Source organism: Phyllopteryx taeniolatus, chromosome 5, assembly GCF_024500385.1.
Source record: "Phyllopteryx taeniolatus isolate TA_2022b chromosome 5, UOR_Ptae_1.2, whole genome shotgun sequence".
In the NCBI taxonomy this organism is placed as follows: Eukaryota; Metazoa; Chordata; class Actinopteri; order Syngnathiformes; family Syngnathidae; genus Phyllopteryx; species Phyllopteryx taeniolatus.
Genome location: NC_084506.1, coordinates 32,727,584 through 32,752,516, shown reverse-complemented (window position 1 = coordinate 32,752,516; position 24,933 = coordinate 32,727,584). Strand labels below are relative to the sequence as shown.

Below are 24,933 nucleotides of genomic sequence, written 5' to 3'. Positions count from 1 at the left end.
AAAACCCACATTGAATACCCGTGACCTTTGATCCCTCAGGTGGCACTGTATTAATAACTGGCATCATTGTGTAAAGGATATTGCCACATGGGGTCAGGAAAACTTCAGACAAACATTGTCAGTTAACACAGTTCATCGCTATGCTTGCAGAATTTGCAATATTTTAATTTTGATCAAGATTTCAGTGGACTACTGTATAAATTGTAGAAATTTTCCCACCCACACACGTATTGAAAAGTGAAACGTGACTCCACCTGGGCGCGTAAGGATAACATGTTGGGAATTTTGTAATTTGTTGTATTGATTCTACAATTCAAAATAACGCTAAGATTATGTTTAGCGTGGAAGCATGGTGTAATTAGGGGTTAGCACATCTGCCATAGGTTCCAGGTTCGAATCTCTGTTGGAACATCTCAGTGTGAAGTTTGCATGTTCTCAAAGCCTTTGGGTGTGTTTTCACAGAGGACTGCGACTTCCCCAAATGTGCTTCCCAACCAGGGTGCTGTGACAGATCAGCAGGGGTTCTGCGATCAAATGATCCAATTTCAAATGTCTTTATTTTGTCTGGAAATGATAAATAATGACGACTTCTTCCTCTTCTTTTCCTTTGGGCTTGTCCCGTTAGGCGTCGCCACAGCATGTCATCCTTTTCCATGTGAGCCTATCTCCTGCATCCTCCTCTGGAACACCAGCTTTGGTCTTCCTCTGGCTCTCTTGCCTGGCAGCTCCATCCTCATCATCCTTCTACCCATACACTCACTCTCTCTCCTCTGGAGGTGTCCAAACCATGGAAGTGTGCTCGCTCTAACTTTGTCTGCAAAACATTTCATCAAAAACATCAGTGCCACTGTCTCTAATGCGTACATCATGGCCGGCCTCACCGCTGTCTTATAAACTTTGCCGTTTCATCGTAGCAGAGACTCTTCGGTCCAGTCATCCACTGTTGTATCAACTTGAAGTTTGGCGAGATGAATCTGAGAGATTTTGAAAGATTACCCCTGCTGCATTCAGAGGGCCTAATTTATTGATAGAGACGAGAGAGTGATCATCAACTTCCTTCTGCCTCTTTTGTAAATATAGTGATCCTCCGCCCCTGCAAATTTGATGAGAAAGTAGGCCATTACCAAGTTCAGCCTTCCAATTTCCCTCTTCCTTCACACTTGATAGAGCATTCATTCGAAGCTTCTTAACAGCACATGATAACATCCCTATATTCCAGTTTTTATTTTGGTTCAATGTGAATTACTTTCCGAGCAACTTCATTTGAAAACTTAATTGATTCAATTCACTCGTCACACTTCTGCAAGCATATATTTACATACAGTTGACTGATATTCCGAAATATTCTGATCAACATTATCAGGGTGACAGCATGCATCTGATGAGTTGAAAAATAGAGGTGCCTTTCGGCCCGGTTGGATATATTGTTGGTGGAATTGCTACCAATTTCTACCAATGGCCCACTCGCAATTTGACACAGGTTGAGGGCGTTACTTAACCTTGCTAAAGCTGAGCTGAATGGGAGTGAAAATGATAATTGAGTGGTCATTACAGATGAGGATCCTCTGTTAATAGGTGCTAAATGATCATCTAGGAGGGAATTAATGGGTTTGAATGGCTCTGTGGGAGATGGCGGATGGAGGTTATTAGTATCATTATTTTTGGGTCTTATTGTTGCTATTGGCATTTCCAGAAATAACTCATAGAACTCTGCCAGAAGAACATCCTAAGTGCTGGCAAAGCTACAGATAAGCCGGTTATAATTAGGATGTGAAATTAAAAGAATAAATGGATGGTCTTGTTCTGAGGCCTCAGTGAGTCAGATGCAATATTATCTCGCCTTCATGCGTTTTACATTTATATTCTACGTGGCAACCATATCCTTCCTGCTGGGACTCGGCTTGTCCTTGCCTGGAACACAAATGCTTTTATTGTGAAAGCTTGCCATGTATACAGGGAGTTTAGTGATCATATTGTGTCTTTTTGTTAGTTTGTTAATCAGACAGACAAAGCATGTTGCATCTTTCAGTAACGGGTTTATTAAATTAGTGCAAAAAGACAGACATTGTTCATTCAAAATGTCTTCTTTTTCTTTGAGGATCCAATCGAGCCCGCACTCCTTCCCCTCATTTGATGAGTGCAGGCAGGAGAGTAAAGATGAACTACGCACCACAAACACATTCGTTGTTTTCTTCTTTTACATCATTCTTAGGACTTAAACAGACGAAGAGAGATCAGGCGATCCAAATTTGAAACACATGAGCATTGAAAACTCAAAGACTCCTTTTTGCAATTAATCACAATAAAAAAATAAAAACACCAGCAAAGATGTTACAATGAAAAAGGCAACACCAACACCGATGGCATTAGAAATCGTGCTCAAGTTCACTGGAAACAAACAAACAAACAAAAACATTCCTTTTCTAATTACCGTCTGTGTGGGGAACCAATGAAAGTACATAAGTTAATCAAGACTGCAGATTTATACAATGGTAAAAAATAAAATATTTATATGACAGTACTTATTTTAAGGTTTACACCATTACTATAAAGATATACTTATTTCCACTCCATGACAACTAATGCATTAAAACATGTAAATCGAAGAAACGACTCCAGAGTTTCCCACTTTAAAGGCTTATTGGCTACCACCATGTCCAAAGAGACCACAAGCACTGGAGACAAAGAAACAGGCAGATTCTCTCCTTGAAACAGGGAAACTAGATCAAACACATTCTGTTGAGAATAGAAAAGAACACATCAAAACGCCAATACTCTACGCCCACCAGGACAATGTCTCACCCATTGCCGTGTTTCTTGGCATGGGAAGAGGGAGGCCGGTTATATGGGGGAGCGAGTGCTCTGACATACAGTAGAAGGTGGAGGAAAAATACTCAGGATAGCAGGAGAAGTCTGGAAAGGACTGAAGAGTGAAAATCAGTTTCAAATGATAACTGTAGTGTTTGTCCATCCATCCATCCATCCATCCATCAATGAATCCATTTACGAGAACAATTATCCCGTTCAATGTCACAGAAAAGCCGACTCAGGATGAGAGGCGGTGTACAGTACACCTTGGACTGCTTGCCTGCCAATCACAAAGCTGACACGTCGGGACACACTACCAGTTACGCTCACATTCAATTTAGGCTTCAATGAACCTAGCATATTTGTTGTTGGCCTGTGGGAGAACGCTGGAATACGCTGAGAGAACCCACACGAGCACAGGGAGAACATGCAAAGGCTTAGCAACTCTGCTGTCCTCCAGCATTTGGTTCCAAATACACACTCAGGAGACACTTTGTTTGATAAACCTGCACAGCGGAATGCGATGAACTCCGAGAGTGGACTGAATACAGGATATGCTTTTGCAAAGATCATTTACAGTTTTGAGTAAGCCCACCATTAATTTAATATAATGATGGTACTCGGAAGTTCCCTTTTTTTTCCTGCTGCTGAATAAGAAATACCGCTCAGTATGATGCAATGCCATTTTAGAGAATTAAACATCATTGAACATTGTTATGTTATCTTTGTAATGGTGGAATTAGCAATACTTTTGTTTCTCATGAGTATAGATGGTTCAAGTGTATGTAAAGTTATGGCATGTATAATCTCAAGTAGGTACGACAGATGTTTGCCATGCGTGTGCTAACCAGTCGTGGGTATTAAAACAATGAAATCTATTGACTTAAAGCACTCAATGGAACATTTGTTCAGTAGAATATGGATTATATGACGCAAAGTGCAATCAAATAATATCAAATCAAAACAGTTCTCTTGATGCTGGACCATGCTATGACATAATACATTGTATCCAAACTTAAAATGGTGACAAAATGGTTAAAATCTTCCAATTTTTGTTCATGGTCTTCATCAAAAGTAATCATGATATGTTGGATTGAGATCCATTTTACGGGCTGGCACACACCCACTGTTTTGGACACTGCAAAAAAAAGTTAGATGGTGGAAAGTGTAAAAAAAAAAAACCCAAGGATTAAAAAATCCATGGTGTTTTGGGTACTGTAAGTGTGGACCGAGGGCAGAATGCCAAAGGCAGTCAGACAGACTAAAGATGATGCGATATCATGTGGGAAGGAGTGCTGTACCAAGGAAAGCAGAGAAAAGTGATTTTTTACAGAGCAATTGAGCTTGTGGGGATTGTGTCCATTGTCATGTATCATTTTTCACGGTGTGAAGACTTCTCCTTCTTTTCCGTCCTCTCTGCTAAGCCAGCGTTGTGTGCGGGAGATAAGTTGTTTCTTTCCGGTGTTTCAGGGCCAATTTGCAGAAGCTACAGGCCTGGTGAGAGAAGAGATGAAGGCAAAAGGTTGATTTGGAGGAAAGTGAGGCATGGGCAGGGTACATGAGGTAAAACAAGGTCAGCAGGGAATCAGCTAAATTACAGACGGGAGGTATCGGTGTATTTTCATTAAATATTCAGTGAGGATAGAAGCGAGGCTCTAATTGCAGCAAATAAGCAACTGGCTTGAATGTGAGAGTCCCCTCTGAAGCCATGCCAGCCTCTTATTGTAGCAGCCCAGACGCCTCGATCGACATGAGTGAGAGCAATGAACACGAGGTTGTAAATCAGATAAAGCAAACTTTTGATGTATCATATCATTGAGTGGCAGTGTGAAGGAAAAATGTACAATGGAATCTCACAAAGCCAGAAATCAGTATTTCTAATTTAAATCAAAAAGAAATGCCCCTATAGGAAATAGTGGTTGCCGTCATAAAACCTTTACCTGCTTGACTGATGTATGGCTACAGCATATCTATCTATTAGTGCTCGGACTTGCCCCCTAAAAGCCCAACGGCTATTGGTATTGTCTTTGGCAAGCGATGATTGAATCAATTCGATCTCTTACTACTTGTGCTATTCCAAACTAATTGTCCAACAAAAGAACAATCCAATTTGATTATTTGAAAACTATCTACAGCAACCTGATGAAGTCTTGTTTTTTGAGGTCACAGATTTAGTCACAACGTAAGAAAGTGGGCGGCGGGTACATTTTCCTTCCGGGAAAAAAAGCAATTGCCAATCATCCTGATCCCTCACAATGGCCAAGGTCTGTTCAAGCAGGTCTCTGCATACTCCACGCAGGCTAGCAACATCTTGTCTACTACCAGGTAGTTACCTGAGCTGCTAGTTAGCGGTAGCTCTCGTCAATCATCTGCCAATACGTATTGAATGAATCTTGCATAACCTTCTCCAATTCATCTGGCACGGTCGCAGTCTGCTATGAGCATTCGTGCAGCTTCTCATCATGGGACACGTGGTTCCGCAGAGATTCTTATCTTAGCAGAGACGGCTCCGCGATACGATACACTATACGATACATTAGGGCTTACAGCGGGTACTGTACAACTGCGCATTCGCCGGAAGTAAACAAGGATGTGACCAGATATGACTCCCTTCATTGCAGCTCCTGTCAGAATAAGATACAGGTACGTCAGTCTATTTGTTTACATTCAAATGCGAACATTTGAATTCAATATTCTTTTTCTCATTGAAATTCGCAAATCAATCGGAATAGGGAATACATTTTTCCTAGCCCTACTATCTCTCTCTCTCTCTCTCTCTCTCTCTCTCTCTCTACACACAGACACACACACAGGACTGTGGTTTGAAATAAGAGTATCGATTGTTTCTTGACTTCTGTGTGTGACGGAAGGTGGCTGAGCTCGACTGAAACATTTGCTCACTCCAGCTCGCAGCTTCATTTTCTCCCCCCTTTGGCACTTTGTGCTTCCAAGTAGAATCTATGATCTTAATCTCAGTTGCTTTGGTACAATTCTCAGATCAGAATTGAAATTCTCCAAACTGCTTGTTCAAGTTTCACAGCATTGCGTCACGTGCACATCAAAAAAGCAGTTTCTCATTTCTTTCAACAAGTTATGTAAAGTAAATGCTTTGGTACGTCCATGCAAATGATTAGGTACAATTCTCTGCTGTTTCTGACATTATCAATTGCGTATGTCATGTTTATCGAAATGTTTTATTGTGTTCTGTATTGAATAGTCTCACCCCAACAACATTTAGGCATTTGTTCATTGCATAAGCCCTTACATGGAAAATGGTTGTCATAATATGTCAAACATATTTCCATACATTTCCATGAGACTTTTTTCCCCCAGGTTAGTCTTGATTTTATCGAACGAAGGGAAATGCGTGACGCATTAGATCAACCTGTTTTCTGCAATAGCTCATTGCAAGGGAAGATGGGCTGGCCGTACTGGACTCCATACATAATGAATGGCCTGGCTGAGTGCGCATCGAGCTGTGCGAAGTTAAGTGTGCTCCACGACCATATGAGAACGCTCAGTCTCGTCTGATCTTGGAAAGGGCCATAACAGTTTGGGGGCCACAATTAAGCCGCCTATTAAGTACACCAGTTTTAAACCCCCAATGCATTGAGGGCGACAAGCTGTTGTGGCATGTTAACATTGCAGTTCCACAATGAGTTAAACGAAGATATTGTGACTGCCAACCAATGAAACGTAGCACATCAGGACTGTTGAGAGAACTAGTGAAACCCACCCACTTGTATGCTCTTAAAATTACCGGAGACAAATTCCTTGTGTGTTTTTTGGACATACTTGGCAAATAAAGATGATTCTGATTCTGAAAAGAATCACAGAAACCACAGTTCGACAGTAAACTATTTAGAAACAGACATTGGTTATGTCAAATTGCCTCCCCCCTTACATGGTCTGTTTTGCACCATATTCTACCACATGCATTTTGCTTAATGAGCAGTCCTACCAGGGCTTAGCAGTAACCGTGCTACATGAAGAAATACATACAGTACAAAACAATCAGATTCACCCAAAAGAGGTAGCGGTATACAGATACAGTGCAAACGGGGCAAACCATGCATTATGGCTTTGTGTATACCTTGCATATAAATATGTCTATATTCATGTCAAATGTGCATAAACTGTTGACATGATAGCTATTCTAGTGTTGTGACAGGTCCTTACTGATGAGACATGATTGAATGAGTCCAACTTCATAACTGAGAACCCGCTGGTCCAAATGAAATGATCTCAGAGGAACCAGTCAGTAGGAGGATTGGCAGTAGCCACTCATCAGTCAAGCTTTCATGAGGGCCAAAGAGCCATTTGACAAGGGCTGAATTAAGTAAGGCAACCTGGTGATTTGACTTTAATCGACTACTCCATTGTTCTTTATACCCATTTTACCACCATTTAAACACAACGTTAAAATTTAAACCCAATGTGAGTATTATGAAACTCTGAGTAAAATTATGCACTTTGAACAAGCTGTAAAATTGGAATTATCATACGGGACAATAAATGGCAGCATAAAAGGCTGCATAGGTTTTTTCTTTCTTGAAACTAATGTACAGTAATTTATAAAAAACATTAAAAAAAATATATTTTCAAGTCGCTTGAACTTCTTTTTTCGTTCAACCTATGTATAGTTACTGTGCAATGTAAAGCCACTTCATTTTATAGGGGCAATAATCTGTTTTAGAGCAACACATTTGATAGAAACTTACTACTACAAAGAGGAGTTTTCACAGCCATCACTTTGTTTTATGTGAATATGTCATTTAATATTTTTTTTAAAGTATACAATCATAACTTGTGCACTGGCAGCAAATGTATAAATGTAATAACGCCTCTCTGATAGACTGGTATTTGAGCTTGTACCGATGCGTAAAATGACATGTTTTCACAAAGCTCACAATGTCATCATCAAATCAGTGCATTCACATAGTACAATGAGTCTGTATAACCGAATGAGTTTTTAGCCGCGCAAATTTGATCTCTGTGCATTAATTTGATTCAATTCACCAGAAATATACTTTGACTCTCTCCTCTGCTAAAAAAAAGCACATTTATAATCTAATGCAATCGGAAACTGTTCATTAAAACAAATTAAGTGACGGTGATTGGCTTTCCTCTTCAGCACTATGACTGAGTGTGTGTGTGTCGCTCGTCTCCAATACAAAGTGAACGAGAGACGTGTGCTTAAAATCAGAAGTATGTGTTTTGGACAGTTCTAGCCGCAAATAGAGATGCTCACTGAAAATATCATTTCATGAAATGTGTTTTGATTGGTTGTTTGGCTGCATATTTCTTTTTTTTTTTTTTTTACAGAACACAGAATCTCTAATCATGTTTAATGTAAATTGTCATTGTGTAAATGCAAGATGTTTATCAGACAGCAACCCTAACTCTAATCTAACAGGTGATGACATGAATGCCAGGTTGGACACTACAGAAGGAGAAAAAAATATGTACAGGTTGGCCAGACAGAGGGATAGAGATGGGAAGGATGTGCAGCAGGTTAGGGTGATTAAGGATAGAGATGGAAATGTGCTGACTGGTGCCAGTTGTGTGCTGGACAGATGGAAAGAATACTTTGAGGAGTTGATGAATGAGGAAAATGAAAGAGAAGGGAGAGTAGTAGAGGCAAGTGTGGTGGACCAGGAAGTGGCAATGATGAGTAAGGGGGAAGTTAGAAAGACATGAAAGAGGATGAAAAAATGGAAAGGCAGTTGGTCCTGATCACATACCTGTGGAGGTATTTAAACATCTAGGAGAGGTGGCTCTTGAGTTTTTGACCAGCTTTTTAAACATAATTCTAGCGGGTGAGAAGATGCCTGAGGACTGGAGGAAAAGTGTGCTGGTGCCCATTTTTAAGAACAAGGGTGATGTGCAGAGCTGTGGGAACTATAGAGGAATAAAGTTGATGAGCCACATAATGAAGTTATGGGAAAGAGTAGTGGAGGCTAGACTCAGGACAGATGTATTTGCAAGCAACAGTATGGTTTCCTGTCTCGAAAGCGTACCACAGATGCATTATTTGCCTTGAGGATGTTGATGGAAAAGTGCAGAGAAGGTCAAGGAGGAGATACATTGTGTCTTTGTAGATCTAGAAAAAGCCTATGACAGAGTACTCAGGGAGGAACTGTGGTACTGCATGCGGAAGTCTGGAGTGGCAAAGAAGTATGTTAGCATAGTACACGACATGTATGATGGCAGCAGAACAGTGGTGAGGTGTGCTGTTGGTGTGACAGAGGAGTTTAAGGTGGAGGTGGGACTGCATCAGGGATCACCTCTGAGCCCCTTCCTGTTTGCAGTGGTGATGGATAGGCTGAGAGATGTTAGGCTGGAATTCCCATGGACGATGATGTTCGGGCAGTTAGTGTTAGAGAGGAGGATGCAGGTGATATCTAAACATTCTTCAATTAAATACAGAAATTAAAGAGAGTCTTGATGCTCCTTTAACCATCACAGAATTACATAATGCATTAAAAAAAATCTGCAATCGGGAGGAGCACCTGGCCCAGACGGAATCGCCGTCAAATTCATTAAACTTTTCTGGCCAATACTGGTGCCTCTATTTTTCAGAACAGTCAAGGAGATAAACGATAAAGGTCAAATAGGTAGCCATATGAGCACAGCTTCAATTAAATTACTTTGGAGCAAATTTGGCTTTGGAGACTCATTCATAAAGTGGATCGCAACTTTATACAACTCGCCGAAAGCGACATTGACCACGAATAGGATCACATCACAAAGTTTTACTCTACAAAGAGGAACCAGAAGAGGATGTCTACTTTCCCCAATGCTATTTGCAATATTCATCGAACCTGTTGCTCCCTCTATACGTCAGAATGCTAATATTAAAGGTATCTCCTCGACAGTGACAGAACACAACATCAATCTGTATGCTGATGATATTCTTCTTTATCTACAGGAGCCCAAGTCATCTCTTCATGCAGTCTTCAATCTCATTAAAACAGTTTCACAAATATCAGATTACTCTATTAACTAGACAAAGTCAACAATACTACCAATAACAGAAAACTCATGGAATCCCCCTGCAGATCAAATCCCAGATGACCTCATTCCTATAGGAAACACTCAGTGTTTAGGTATTAATATTTCACCAAAACTCACAGAGCTATCCAATCGAAATTACACACCAAAAAAATCTCAGATGTCTTAATACGCTGGAATAACTTGCCTATATCGTTACTGGGAAGAATAGCCACAAAATTGAAAACCTCAAATAATAAATAATTTATTTTTTCACAATAATTCCATTTAAGACCACATTTAAATGGTTCCAGACATTGGATTTTGCTGTATTAAATTTTTATTCAAAAAATAAGAAAAATAGAATCAGTTTATCCACTCTTGAGAAAAGTAAACAGGAGGGAAGCCTAAATGCTACCAACTTTAAACACTATTATTTAGCTAACCAATTACAATACCTCATCAAATGGATCCATCAAAATGAGGAGCATAATTCTTGGCTTGAATTAGAACAGATAGACTGCAACAACATAAAACTCTCAAAACTCCCAAGTCTTAAACGCCATAAATATTTCAAGAACCCAATAATCGCATGCATCTTAACGGCTTGGTGGAAAAGTTTAGAAGCTGCATGATCTCAATTACCTCCCAATCTGGTACAATCCAGATTTCAAAATTAACAATATAGCCCTTAATTTTAGCACATGGGAACAACATGGAATTGACCACCTACAACAACTATTTAGCAATAATGTTTTTAGGACACGTGATGAACAGTTCCAAGAATTCCAAATAACAGGCGTAAAATTTCTTCAATACAATAAATGAAAAGCAGCAATTAAAAAATGAATACCAACACTCCAGTGCACCCTCGAACCGCCGGAGCTTGTTAAGCAAATAGTGAAGCTTCTCCCGCAAAGGAAAAAAAAAAAAAACATCTCAAAAGTTTATAAATTAATCTCATGCACTAAAACAATGCACTTACCAATCACTAAATGGGAAGAAGACCTTTCTGTGTCCGCTGAGCGTAATTATTGGATACAGATATGTAACAATATGTTTAGAATGACAAAAAACACAAATTTACAGCTTATACAATATAAGTACACACTTTACTCAATGCAGTATGCATAAAGTGGGCTTCTCGCCATGTAATATATGCGCGCAATGCACCAAAATACCACAGACACCTATTTTCATGCTATATGGGAATGGAGAGCAATTCAATGCTTTTGGACTTCGGTTACGCAGAAACTCTCGTATATTTTGACCTGTAGGATTCCACTTTCTCCGAGGTTGTGGATACTTGGCGACTTATTCATAATCGACCTCCCTAATAAATATTCACAATCATTACTCGTCGCGTAAGCTACCGCTAAGAATTTTTTTTGTTAAACTGGAAAAATAAACAATCTGTTAACATCAATCACTGGCTAAATCTCATCATAGAATATATTGCGTTAGAAAAAATATCAGCTCCTGGAGGGCATTAGTAGTGAAATCGCCCATGTTCCGCGGGTGCTGGAGCGGTGCCAGCTGGTGCCTGCCTTGGTCCCCCGCTCTGGCTACTGGTGAGGGCACGTCTGTCGCTCCTCGGCCCCACCACACTTCAGTTGTACAGCCGGGTTCGCTACCCTTGTCCTGCATGCTTCCTCTCCTGTCCTTGTCCTGTCTTATCTAGTCCTGTCCTACCCTCACCGGGTGGAGCACTACTCCCCCATACGACACTCAAGGCTTCTTTATAATCGCGTGGGCGCCAACCGCGCTGACGTCACCGCGGCTATCCTGCATGCAGTTTGCCTTTCTACTCGAGCGCAACCCACACGCGCAGCTTTGAAAATGTACTGCAGTTCTCCTCCAAGTCGGGGGTGTCACTACGACTGGTATTGGCTAGGACGCCACAGGGTGGAGTTTCCTCTGCACTTTTTGGCCATTTCCGAGTAGCCGTTTTTCCTTTCCTTTCCGTAACAAGAAACAAAGCAACAACAATGGCGACTGTGGAACAGTGTCTGCTAGAACAACTGGACCTAGATGACCAGATGATATGTTTAATTATGCTGCAAAATCGATCAAGAAGGGGGCGGCAGCGGGGGTTTGCGGAACCAAGGGGAACGCTGAGTACATCATTACAGCATGGGACTAAAACGGACCAATCATGAGGTTTGCACGTCAAGTGATGCAGAGGGGCCGCGCGGGTCAACGCGTCAGTCACGTGATGCAATGCGGGCGTTGTCGGCCGCGCGAGCGCGGAGTATAAAGAGACCTTCATATCTAATGTGTCATTGCTTTAAGATATATGATTGAATTTCCTCATCTTGTTTACAGTTGGTGCTTTGTCTTTTGTTGTATTCTTTTCTCACTCCCCTCTCAAAACCTTGTTCTGTTCGACTGATCGAACTTGATTCTCAATGAATATCCATTATAATACTAAGAAACCACAGTGGCATCTAAGAAACTCCACTGTGACACAGTAAAACTGTTCCGGCATAAAAGGGTTACAGATCCTCCTTTCTGCTTGACCTAACGGCCGAACAGGACAAATAAAAAAAAATAAAAATAAAAATAAAAGGATGTCTGCGATGGAAAAAGATGACAGGCTGTGGCGACCCCTAACGGGACATACCGAAAGGAAAAGAAGAAGAAGACAAGAAGATGGCAGACGCCACTTTTGTGTCAATCAATACAAAATTCAAACTTTCTGAAATTCTTCCACACAACAAGAAAATGAAAGACTTCGAATGCTCTTCATTTAACATGTGGTCAAAGATACTCGCTTTCTAATTGAAGAAAGACACTTTTGCAGGGACTGTACACTACAGTATCATCATCAAAGGGTTTTAGTTCATTAGTGGATCACGTTCCCTCACCCCTCCCACAAATTCATGTTTAACGTGTGGGTATGCCCAGAAACAAAGTGATTTTTTTTTCTTTGTTTCAACTCGTGGATCAAACAGTCTTCATAGTGTGATCTGAGAGCAAAGACAATTCTTCAACAAACACACCACGCATGGCTGTCAATCAAAAGAAATTGAAAAGAATGGAAAAAGCTGCATCTTTCCAGGAGTAAATAAGCCTGTAAACATACTCTCTTGAGTTAGAAAAGGGATTTGTGTAGAGCTGTAGAAGAATGCAAACGGCTGTCGTAGTGAAGTGGAGGATCAGAGAGCGTGGACTAAAAACCCCGGGGGATGAAAGGTACATTAGTGGCATCTTGTTTTAGAGGTTTTGCAGTAGTAAGTGCTAAATTGCTTGGTTTTACAACGCCCTCACATTCTCGCTTTCCTTTACTTTTGCCATTTCAATATTCTGTAACTCTTGCTGAAATGACAAAGAAAAGCAGAAGCAAACAAGTTTCCCGCAGTGCACCACAACTTCAGACCAATTTACTGCCACAGCCTGTAATCCTGCATGGAAAAGATTGAGGTTTGAGCTTGTAAACCTAACACGAGCATATGTGGGGGAATTCTGTGCACTACACAAGGGAACTGTGTTTGTGTTTCTGCGTGTGTGTTCCTGTGTATCTTTTTCTATGTGTGTGTGTGTGTGTATATGCGTGTGAAAGTTCATTTCATAAATGAAATTCTCTCATAGGCATGATTAGCAAAAGTCCAAGCCACTAATCTTTAGAAACAATTTATCGGCTATACTGTCTGTGCTTGCACACTGACTTCAGTCATACATCTTCAGCTTTGAAAAATGTGTTCGGAGCACCTGTAAAGCTGCTGAGGAGAGATAACACATGAATGTAAGTGACGCAAACAACATCAGTTAGGGGGCAGTGTAGTCCACTTTGTTGCCTTACTACGAGGCACCGTGAGAGGATACGACCAATATAGTATCATGCCGTATTAGACAATTTCTTCGGATTCCTCGACCGGTCGTCAGCCACATACAGACAAACAACTACTGTATTCACTGTATTGTATTGTCAATTTACAGTCTTCAATTAAACTAAGAATCATGTTTTTGGAATGTGGGAGGAAGTCTGAGTATCTGGAGAAAACCCACACAAGCACAGGGAGAACACAGAATTTGACTTGAATCCGTTTGGGATATTTTTGACTCCATTTCATTTCAGAGGGCATGTATGTGTCTTAGCTATACTTTTAACCATTTTGAATGTAATTAGCATTTTTGTCAAAGTCCCACAACTGCTCCATATACGTTTGTACTTATATATGACATGATGATGTGATGCATATGGATTCACTGCACTAGACTGTTCTAGAACCATAAAGGAAGAAAAACACAGATTTGAATCTCCACACATTCATCTCCTTTGCCCTTCCCTTCCCTTCCCTCTGGCTCTTTCCATTTTCCTTCCTCTCATCTCTCTGTGTCAGGGTCAGCGTTCATCTAGGAGATAAGGGAATAGAAAAAGGATCCTGTGGGCCTTTTCTAGCAGCTTCTCATATTCAACACAGTAGTGATCAGTCACCTACATTTGTGGCCCGGCGCTGCTGTCTGAGATGAGCTCTGGCAGAAGTCATCTCTCCTGGTGCCTGCTGGGCTCGTGTACCGAGCCGCTCTGCGTTAGACGTGGAGCCTGTGTTGCTCAGAACAAAATGTGTCATTGTGAAAAGGGACCCACGTGCAGATACTGCTTGTGGTCAGGTCCAAGGTGACATAATATCTGCGTGAGATCAGCTTGCTGGACAGTCCAAATCAAAGGGCGTGTATATGCTCAGGGTCAGAGGAGAAAGAATGTGTCATTTGAAAAGTTTTTTGTCATGAATGGCATGGTAGATCACAGCAACATTTGAATTAATACAGCTATCTTTGAGAGTAAAAAAGGAATGGCAAATGATCCACCTAATCTCACCAATTAGCACACTTCGCAAATGAAGATGCACCTACTGCCATGACAACTGCAAATAAGAACATTTCTTAAAAGTCGATTGCTTATGCTGTTATAAAACTCACTCTGCACTCAAGTCAATACCAGTTTTTTATACTTGAATCGGCTCACAGACACATACCGTACTGTGGAATTTTCATAATTTCCGTCCAACACTGGCGGCTAACAAATGGTTGTAATTATTTTGTTCTTTTATGTTCAAAAGTGAACAGATTTGACAACGCAACTATTGGTGTTATTAGACCAAATACTGAGGCCATTTTAGCCCATGTGCAATTATTTCTGAAAAGTTACAACAGTAGAAAATCAAGAAAAAGGGGGCCAAAGATGCAAGTGGACTTAAAGCGAAGTGGAATTACACCTGAATATCAAACTTTCATAACAAGTGAACAAAACTACATGCAGTATTTACAGTTTTATTTTCTTTGAGTTTTCCCACTTTAATATTTAGGTTCATCAAACAAATGTAAATAGACAAATATAAAATCGTTAAATGGTAATTTTATTTCTTTAAGAGAAAAAAACCTATTCAAAGCTACCTGGCGCTAATCACATTTTTTGGAAAGTGGATTTCATTTTCACTGACCACACCCGAGCCTGATTACCCGCAGACCGGTTCAATCATTAACTCCCTTAAATAGAATTTTCTGACAAAATGAAGTTGTCAAAAAGCTGCAAGAAAGAAATAAAATGCCACAATCCGAGCCTGCTTCCCTGCACCTGGGTCCACTATTGACTCCAAACCACCATGTCAAAACCCCCTAACCGCTCGATCTTGACAGCATCAGATGAGCCCACACCCAGAAGGAAGCACACTGCGTCAGCCTGCTCGCCATCGCCCTCCTCAACATTGAGCTGAGCATGGCGGCCAAGCAAATCGTCTTGCCGTCTTGTTTTTCTCACTCACTGGTGTCCTGTAGTCACTCCAGTGTTCATTGTAGTTATTAGCTTTCTGTTCACCCTTTAACCTTATATTCTCCTCCACATATAGATTCCAATTCTTTAGATTTTGAAGGTTACGGCCTCAAACTTTATAACCTTCTTCCCCACTCTGGGAAGTTTTGCCCAATATGGTTTCAATATGGACGACTGGTTAGCACATCTGCCTCACAGTTCTGTGCACCGGGGTTCAAATCCCGGCCCCGCCTGTGTGGAGTTTGCATGTTCTCCCCGTGCCTAGGTGGCTTTTCCCAGGCACTTCGGTTTCCTCCCACATCCCAAAAACATGCATGGTAGGTTGATTGAGGACTCTAACTTGCCCGGAGGTGTGAATGTGAGTGCGAATGGTTGTTTGTTTCTACGTGCCCTGCGATTGGCTGGCGACCGGTTCGGGGGTGTACCCGGCCTCCCGCCCGAAGATAGCTGGGATAGGCACCTTAGTGAGGAGAAGCAGTAAAGAAAATGGATGGATGGATGGATGGATGGATGGATGGTTTCACAACCCCTTGTCAGTTAGCGACACATTATTCCGACCTATGTTAGCCTGAATATTCGCTCTCCACTAATCTTTATTTGGCTACCCATTTGGCCATTTATACAGGACCACCACGTGGTGGCCACAGAGCAGCCCAAGTAAAGGTCACCTAGTTCTGCACCCGTTTCCAAGTCATGTTGTTCCACGCCTGTATCCAAGTCACCTAGTTTCACAATGGTTTCATCACCTCGTCCTGTCACTTGACTTCCAAGGGTGCAAGTCTGTCCACGCATTTCCTCTAGTTCACTTTTGCAGGTGCCTGCACACTTTGCCCCCCTTGTTTCTAGTGTCCCCCAAGCTATTTGGAAGCAGGCTGGTGCAGACCCAATTCTGGCCCTGCGGCAGCTAAGGGTTGCAGTGCCTGCTCACGGGCTGATCATGGCTCAATTATGTACCTCTTTCCATTCAGACTGGGCGGCCGCACTAGACACCTGACCATGCTGCGACTCGCTGGCCCAGACAGCCGCTCCAGTCCCCCATTGCTCTGGCAGCGCAAATCCAGTGGCCACGATCAGACCCTCCTCTGTCAGTATACCTCAGTTTTTGTGATTCTTATTTATTCCCCCACAATGTCAATGAATTGTATTGCATTATCATATTTACACATAAAACATTTTAACTGCATCATGACATACTGTATCTACTACTGGCGTCATGATCTGTATTTTTGACTTGCATTATTTTAATTGGATTCAATTTTGATTCCTGTTAGGTCTTGTTTTCCTGTGTCCCTTGTTCATGTCTTTCCAGTCTGCTTGTTATGTCTTTGTCTCCACCTGTTCTCGTCGGCCCTGCTCATTTTGTCGATCAAGTCTCTAATTATTGTCCTGCTGCTGGTTGTCTGGGGTGGTGAGTGTTTATCTTGTTCATTTGCATCTTGGTTTTTGGACTTTGTTAATGCAGTACTGTGCTTTTAATCCTGCCATAATCTTTTTTGTTGTCTTTTTTGGGGGGAAAAAAACCCAAACATTTTGAGATTCACCTGAACTACTGCCTTCCTTGCCTAATTCTCTGCACTACCTCGTTTTCCTGCACTCCACCAGCAGGAACCCTCCACCCCAAATGTGACAGTTGGAATCTGCACACACACGCACACAAACAAACAGACACACACACACACACCACATATGTCGATGTGCATCAATAGTCAATTCGAACCAAACCATGAGAAGGATTGGTGGTGGACTGCTAGATGCTGCGGTCCACATATGAATAAATGAGAAGCTGTGACATTAAACTATGGGTGTTTCTGACTGTTAAAGAAATCAGCATGATAAAGAGATAGGAAAACTGTCAGGGACACGACTCTAAGATGAGTAATATGAAGCTGGTATAGAAGATCAATATAACAAGACTGAGAGAAGATGGGAAAGAGTGCTTGAAGAGGCATTGCGGTGATTTTGCTCAATGATGAGGGGGGAACTGCTCCGAAACCTTCCTTCAGGGCTAAAATCACAGTCTACTTTTGTTTTGGTGTCGACTTTTCAGAGTACTGTCTCTTAAATGTTCACATTCAGACTCTCTTCTTTTAACAATTGCCTTTGCTTTCCTCACCTCTGGCGTACAACTTGAAAGCTACAACAAGCCTCGAGAAAGAGAGACAGTGGCTGTTGGACATTTATTTTGTGAATGGACGAGGCTGAATTTTTAATGCTGTTGCTAATGGCCTCATGAGAATTCTACTGATTCCTCCAGCAAAAACAAGATGTTTTTTTTTAAACAGATGTGTTTAAATAATAGTGAAAAAAACAAAAACAAAAAGTCAGCCATAAATATGTACATCAGTAGCATGAGTAGTGATGAAAAAATCTCACACATTTATATTCTGAAGGTTATTACTGTGAGGTTATTTCATATACGTTATAGCCAATTTTATTTAACACTATTAAGAAACACGGGTGAATCGGATTTATGGCTGTTGACAGGATATCCAGATTTATGAAGCGATAGAGAATGTCATCTGTAATAATTTAAAGTTTCATGTCAAATAACTATACATATATATATAGTATTTTTCATAGTACTAAGGGAAAAATGGTTCTTTGTCCGTGCAGTGATACTTACAAGGTAGGGCAAGCATCAGTGTTGCGAGCATGATGAGAAGGCTGGCGTGGTGTGAGTGGGCAGAGCTGCAGAGCATCTTTTTCTTCTTGCAGACGCAGACTTGAACTTTGACCTCTGAGTTGTTGGACAAAGGAGGCACCCCTGAATCAGTGATGAGCAATGGTAGCTGGTAGTTGGCTGTCTTCAGACTGTGCAGCAACATGATTTGGGAGTGTGTCGCTAGAGCAAGAGAGAGAGTGAGTTAGTCAAGTTAATATAAACAACAGCCTTTCAAAAATATTTTCCATACATTCTGAATGAACACACAAAACAGCAGCATATTTTGCAAAGCAGAACTCCGTAAGTGGTTTATTGAACAAAAAAGGGCAGCATCGGCTCAGCATGTAACAACGACTTGGCTGAGGCACTGAATGATCGTGGGTCCGAGATCTGCTGCAAACCATTAATATGTCCATTTGTATTAACTGTTGCTAAGGTTCCATCTTGACACTGCACAGGTCCCTTTCAATTTCCAGACTTTGGTCTGCAGCAGGAGTATACCTTCTACCCACTGGTCAAGTCATGGGATTGGGCTTGGCCTTAAGGCGAAAGGCGGGGTCCACCCCTGATCGATGGCCTCTCAACCATAGCACTGACAACACAGACAACCAGACACATTCACAATATATTTACACACAGCGGTGCCTTGAGATATGAGTTTATTTCATTCGGTGACCATGCTCGTCACTCAAAACACTTGGAATGGAATAGACATTAATCCTTTCCAGGCTCCCCCCCAAAAAAGAATTTTTTTTTGCTATGTGTTTTTAATAAGGAAAGTAGCACTCTATTATATTGTACTGTATACAAACATATAGCCATAATGTAATTGAATAGAATGTAAAGAATTAAACAGTGTGTGCATCAGCGGCTCTTCTGGCGTGCATGACTTTGTCACCGGGGGCCAGTATTATACAGTTATGCAGACACAAATGAATAAGCCTTTCAGAACTACAGTGACTCAGTTAGCTCCAGTAATATTTGTTGTACTTTTGCAAGGATAAAGAATATATGCCAGTTAATATTTGTGATATCGTCTGTCTACATGCGTTGCTGCACCGTTTGCGGTCAAATATTCGATGCATTTCCTTAGCTCGTCTATGGTGTTTCCCATGATGTGTTAACATTAAGCTAGTGGACTTTAAAGGAAAGTTCTGTGGTTGTTTTAAGAGCGGCGTGTAATTGTCTTGTCGTAAGTCAAAGCAAACGGCAGAACGAAAGCTTGTTTCTGACAAAACTCTCAAGTCGGGTCACTCGTAGCTCAAGGCACCATTGTATTTAGATTCTTCAATTAACCTAACGCGCGTTTTTGGACAACATGCAGAGGATGAGGAGTCACTTAGCTGCAGTGTCTTGAAAGCTCATCGAAAAGATGAGGCATGCAGTGTGCATATGATTTCATACGTATGGGGAATAAATGTACAGTATGTATTCATGCATACAATTCATTTCAATTCAGATATTTTTAGTAGACATGCACACGCACGCACACACACGTATACACAAAATGACTGACTGTGGAGTAGTCATTTTGTGCCTCCCTTTGCCAGCTGTCAGTCACAGGTGTTACCTGTGGGCAAGTTTTAACGCTGCTCTGTCGCTAAAACACATAAAGACAGCGCTGTCGGCCATGCAACCCTGAATCGATGTCTTGGTTGTCTGCCTATACACACGCGCACACACACACACACACACACACACACACACACAAACACACACTCTTTTCCTCCTCAGATCATTTTACGCTTCCTCCTCAGTGCAGATCCGTACTTGTTTTTAGTGTGGATTCCTATGAGCAATATAAACATATTGGACTGTCCCTTAAGTATTGAAGATGCGTGCAATTCTGTTTTGCACTCTCCACTTTTTCCTATTTGAAAGTGCTGGTGTTGATCAGTTGTAATGCTTTTAGAATGGAGTAATGATGTAAAAACTATTTCAGTAGAATATGGGTAGCTGTAGCTCAGTGGCCCAATGGTTAAGATCATCGCCTGCCACCGCGGGGGCCCTACGTTCAAGACCCTGACCGGACCATCCGGCAACATCCCCCGGACTCACGGCTGTGGTGTCCTTGAGCAAGACCCTGATACGCCGAAGTGCTCCAAGGGTGCTTCAGCTACCCCCTGCTTCGAGTGTGTTCCACTAACAAGTGTGTGTGTGTGCTCACTGTGATGGATAAAATGGAGAGAACACATTTTGTGTGCATGCATCCATGTTCATGACAATAAAGGTGATTCTTCTTCTTCTTCTTCTTCTTCATATATACCGTGTACCATACACAGTATTATACATAATGCACGTTGGAAGGTATAAAATACTCACAGTTGACACTGGTAACTTTCCAGGTTTTATCTAGTCCCAGTTGTTTTCCCAGCTCTATCTTGAAGGGCGCCCCGTTGGGTGGTAGATCCTTGTCCCTTCCACCGACTATGGCCACATTCATATCATGTGCATCTTCACACACCCGTGCTACTGACGGTACCACGAAGGGTGCATTATCATTGTAATCTTCCAGGTGAATGACCAATGTGCCGGTACCTGTCGCTGGAGGACTGCCTGTACACACACAAAAACAACATTTCTTGATCACTTTTTTGCTTCTTGGAGTGTTCCTTCTGCTTTTGTATCGCTACTGGGGTCTCTAAGCAAAGTACAGGAAACTAAATAAAGACAAATATTATGGTTGATTTATTACATAAATTAGCGGATTTTCACGACCATAAGGCGTACTTAAAAGTCTTAAATTTTCTCCAAAATGGACGGGGCGCCTTATAATGCGGCGCGCCTTATGTGTGCACCGAATTCCAAAATCTGTAAATGTTGTTGTGTGACTTTGAATAGCGCTCCGCTTGACTGACTGGGAGCATTTCCTGCCGACAAGCTGCTTCTATAGCGTAAAGGCGGACGTGACTGAGGACAGACAGCATGCAGACGTTAAAGGGGGAAGGGTGCGTGTGAAAGAGGACGCTAAAGGCACGCCCCCAGTAGGTTTCTAGTGCCGGGGTGTGCATTGTGCAAAACAACATCGGTTTGGCTAAGGACCCCCGAAAATGGCACCTATGAAGAGACACGCTTACGAAGCACAGTTCAAACTGTGAGCTATCAGTTACGCGGATAACTGATAGCTCACTGAGACTGCGCCTTTTAATACGGTGACTTATGGTCGTGAAAATACGGTATTGTAACGACTGTCCATCAAACCAGATCTCGAGACGTACCCTTGTTACAGTCGAGTAAAGTCATTCACATGCTTCCATTTGTCTTTATTAAAGGTTCAATAATATGATGTCTGTGTACAATTATCCAGTGCAGGTGTTATACTCATCTTACAATCTGTTTTTGTGTTGTGCATACATGATATTTTATTATGGTATTGTGCTCTTTTATTTTGCTAATTCGGTTTAACTGAGATTAGAGGTTATTAAAAACAAAAAAACTTCAAAGGTTATTCTGCAATTGGAAAATGGACTCCTCCACCCCTCCTGGCTAAATATATTTGCAGACAATTTAGAAGAGGGAGAAGGTGATGCCGTATTGGTGTAACAAGACAATAAATGTCAAGTCGTGGAATGTGTTTCGGCGACAACGTACAAAAGTACACACGAGTCTTTGTGGCTTGATTTCCTAATTGGGTGAAAATACATTTTATGAGAAAGATTGCAATAACGAAGTCGAATGACATTTGGAATAAAGAAAATTCAAAGAAAGGGAAGCAGATGAGCACAATGGCAAAACTCTCCATCCACGTGGATTTTACAACATTCTTTTAATCCTACTCCATTCCCCTTGACATTTTGCATTTAGTATGGTGTGTGGCTGTGTGTGTATGCGTGTGCATGTGTGCATGCGTGTCTTTCGAGGAGAAGTCATCGGTTCATTTCCGGATTTGTCATCCAACCTGAAAGAAAACAAAAACTGGCCCGTGACATTATAGGATATACGAGTTTAGATGGCAGTGAGAGACGGACTTTCTGTTTTCAAGTAACCATGACAACCAAACAACAATGGTTCCATAATCAAGGGTTTTTTGTTGCCTAAATGTTAGTAGAAATTGACGGGCAACATCAGAGGGGCTCATACTGTATAATGCCCATCCGCCCGTCCGTCCGTCCGTCCGTCCATCCATCTGTTTTCAACGGTTCTGACACTGCGATATGAAGATGTGTTTTGGAGTGGCCACTTTTAGGTGCATACGAACAATGACAAATAACTGAACTGTTCACCAGTTCAACATTTGTGATTACGGAGTTTACAAAGTGACAAGTAAGGTGAGACTAAGATAAAATCCCGTGTGTAAAAATTGGGGTTCATTTTTGCAATGCTGTGTCAGGCGCAGTCATCCATGTGCTTGTCTAGCGACTGTACAAACGAAGCTTGTTTTCCCAAATGAATATGGCTACACTCAACTAATCATGCATCACTCCAACGTGTCTCTTGCCTTGTTTGGATTAGACACACACTCCCAGGGAGGATGTGATTCATGGACACTTGCTGCTGTCAAACTGGCTCCATATAGAAAGTAGACTAACATCAAAAGTAAAGAAGGCAACAGGCACATTAGGAAAGGGTGAAAGTATTGCAATGATGCAAAAATTATGGCTCTCTTGGTGAGGAGTAATCTTGTTTTCTAACATGAATCTGACTGGATGCATTTACATTTTTCCAAGAAAATAATCTGAGCCCAGAGACACTAAGAATAGCTGCCACATTACACATCTCTCTGTCTATATGTCTGTCTGTGAAAGATGCATGTCTGCTTTTTTTCCAGCTGAAAGTTTAAATTGGACACAGCAATAAAATGAAAGATCAGTGAACTTGTTTAAATAATCAATGAGCATTTTCCTTTAACTCTTAATTTTTCCTGTTGATGAATGACAGCACATAGCTCATTTCTATTACACTAGTTCACCATTTGATCGAGTAATTATCTCACAGGTGAAGAATAGCTCTCCGAGAAGCAGTCCTTTATTTACAGTGTATCCAACTGCCTTGTGTCAACCGTCGAGACCTTCACGTTCCTGGGAATTACAGCCTCTCAGGACCTAAAGTGGGAGTTCAACATCAACTCCATCCTCAAAAAGGCCCAGCAGAGGATGTACTTCCTGCAGCTGCTGAGGAAGCACGGCCTGCCACAGGAACTGTTGAGGCAGTTCTACACAGCGGTCATAGAATCAGTCCTATGTTCTTCCATCACAGTCTGGTTTGGTGCTGCTACAAAAAAGGGCAAATTCCGACTGCAACGGACAATCAAAACTGCTGAAAAGATTGTCGGTACCCCCTTACCCGCCTTTGAGGACTTGCACGCTGCCAGAACTAAGACAAGAGGATGCAAAATCCTCTTGGACCCTCCACATCCTGGTCACCAGCTCTTCCAGTTCCTTCCCTCAGGTAGGCGCTACCGATCAATGCAAACTAGAACTAGCAGACATTCCAACAGCTTCTTCCCTCTTGCCATCAACTTCTTAAACAGTTAACTTACAATTCCATTGCAACATGCTGCCAATTTTATGTCTTGAGTTTGTTGTCCCATTTCTGTCGGGCCAATGATACATTACTCGTGCACTCACTGTAGTAGTCATGCCACGCTGCGCTATTTGCATATTTGTTGTTGGCCAATACTGGCCTCTCATGTGCCTGAGTAGTATCTGCACCATTTGCACAATTGACATTGTCCCAGATTATCGTCACTTTAAACTGCATACATTTCTTGAAGTCTCGGCGGCCTTTGCACAATGGTCATTGCATCGGACTTTTGCTCTATTAGTCATTCAAACTGCTCTCATTGCTAGAGGACTCTGCATATTTTCGCACAATTGTCAAAAAAAATTAAATTGTAATTGTACCGGCATTACCAGATTGCTAGCAACCTTTTATTGCTCAGTGACTGTTTTTTCAACGTCTTTATGTCTCAAAAGTATTCTCTGTCAATTGAATGTCTGTTGTTGTTGTCAAATGTTCATGTTATTCTTGTGAAAACTCAGTACAGATGCAGCAATGACAAATCTGCTCAACCAATGAGTGACTAGCAGTGGTTTACATCCCCCGAACTGTATCGGTCCAGCCTGATTGGAATCCGACTGCCCAAGTATGAGAAATCGTACCTCGTCGTAGCTGGATTTGAAAGTCAAACATGTCTAAAGCGAGTACAGCCGTAACAAACGGTGTAGGTACTGCATTGTGGAAAAATAGCTTAATTGTCGCTGTCAAACTGAAAGTGTGTCCCTTGCATTTATGGCACCTCATCAGTAATTTGGAAGTGAATTGCTAGCTCTTCAGCCACCAAACTTCTACACCTTGCCTTGGGTGCAAGAAACTCAGTGCAGGAACAAAAGAATGAATTTATTTTTAGACGCACACTCCATCACCTTCTGCATCTTTCGTTGTGTTATTTTGTCTCCAACTGATGACACCTGCCCCTGGTTGGCAGTTGCGTCACTCTGCGCTTCCCCTGGTGTGTTCACAGATGAGAGGTGCAAGATGACTCATTGACTCCTGGGCTTGTCAGGGATAATCCACATCTCTAGGGTACAAATTGAGATTCCTCTCCCATTCCGTCACAGTCCCTTTCCTTTTTTATACATTTCTCGAGTCCTGCAACAGTCTCCCATTTTGGCTATTGCTGTTGCTTCTACCTTTTATCTTTTTTGTGCTCTCGCCGTAGAAGTAGAATGGAAACTGCATTATGACCGCTGAATGT

At 41.6% G+C, this 24,933-nt stretch overlaps 1 protein-coding gene across 1 annotated transcript in view; it reads right to left on the bottom strand.

Moving 5' to 3' along the window:
- Positions 1–2,016: 2,016 nt before the first annotated feature.
- Positions 2,017–24,933, bottom strand: part of cdh13 (cadherin 13, H-cadherin (heart)) — a 265,858-nt gene continuing 242,941 nt past the window's right edge. Inside the window, exons 13-16 of the mRNA XM_061775059.1 lie at positions 20,559–20,792; positions 18,198–18,416; positions 14,244–14,347; positions 2,017–4,302 (exon numbers count right to left, since the gene is read on the bottom strand). Coding sequence (XP_061631043.1) covers positions 4,228–4,302; positions 14,244–14,347; positions 18,198–18,416; positions 20,559–20,792 — 632 coding nt within the window. The 3' untranslated portion in view covers positions 2,017–4,227. The remainder of the gene's footprint in view (positions 4,303–14,243; positions 14,348–18,197; positions 18,417–20,558; positions 20,793–24,933) is intronic.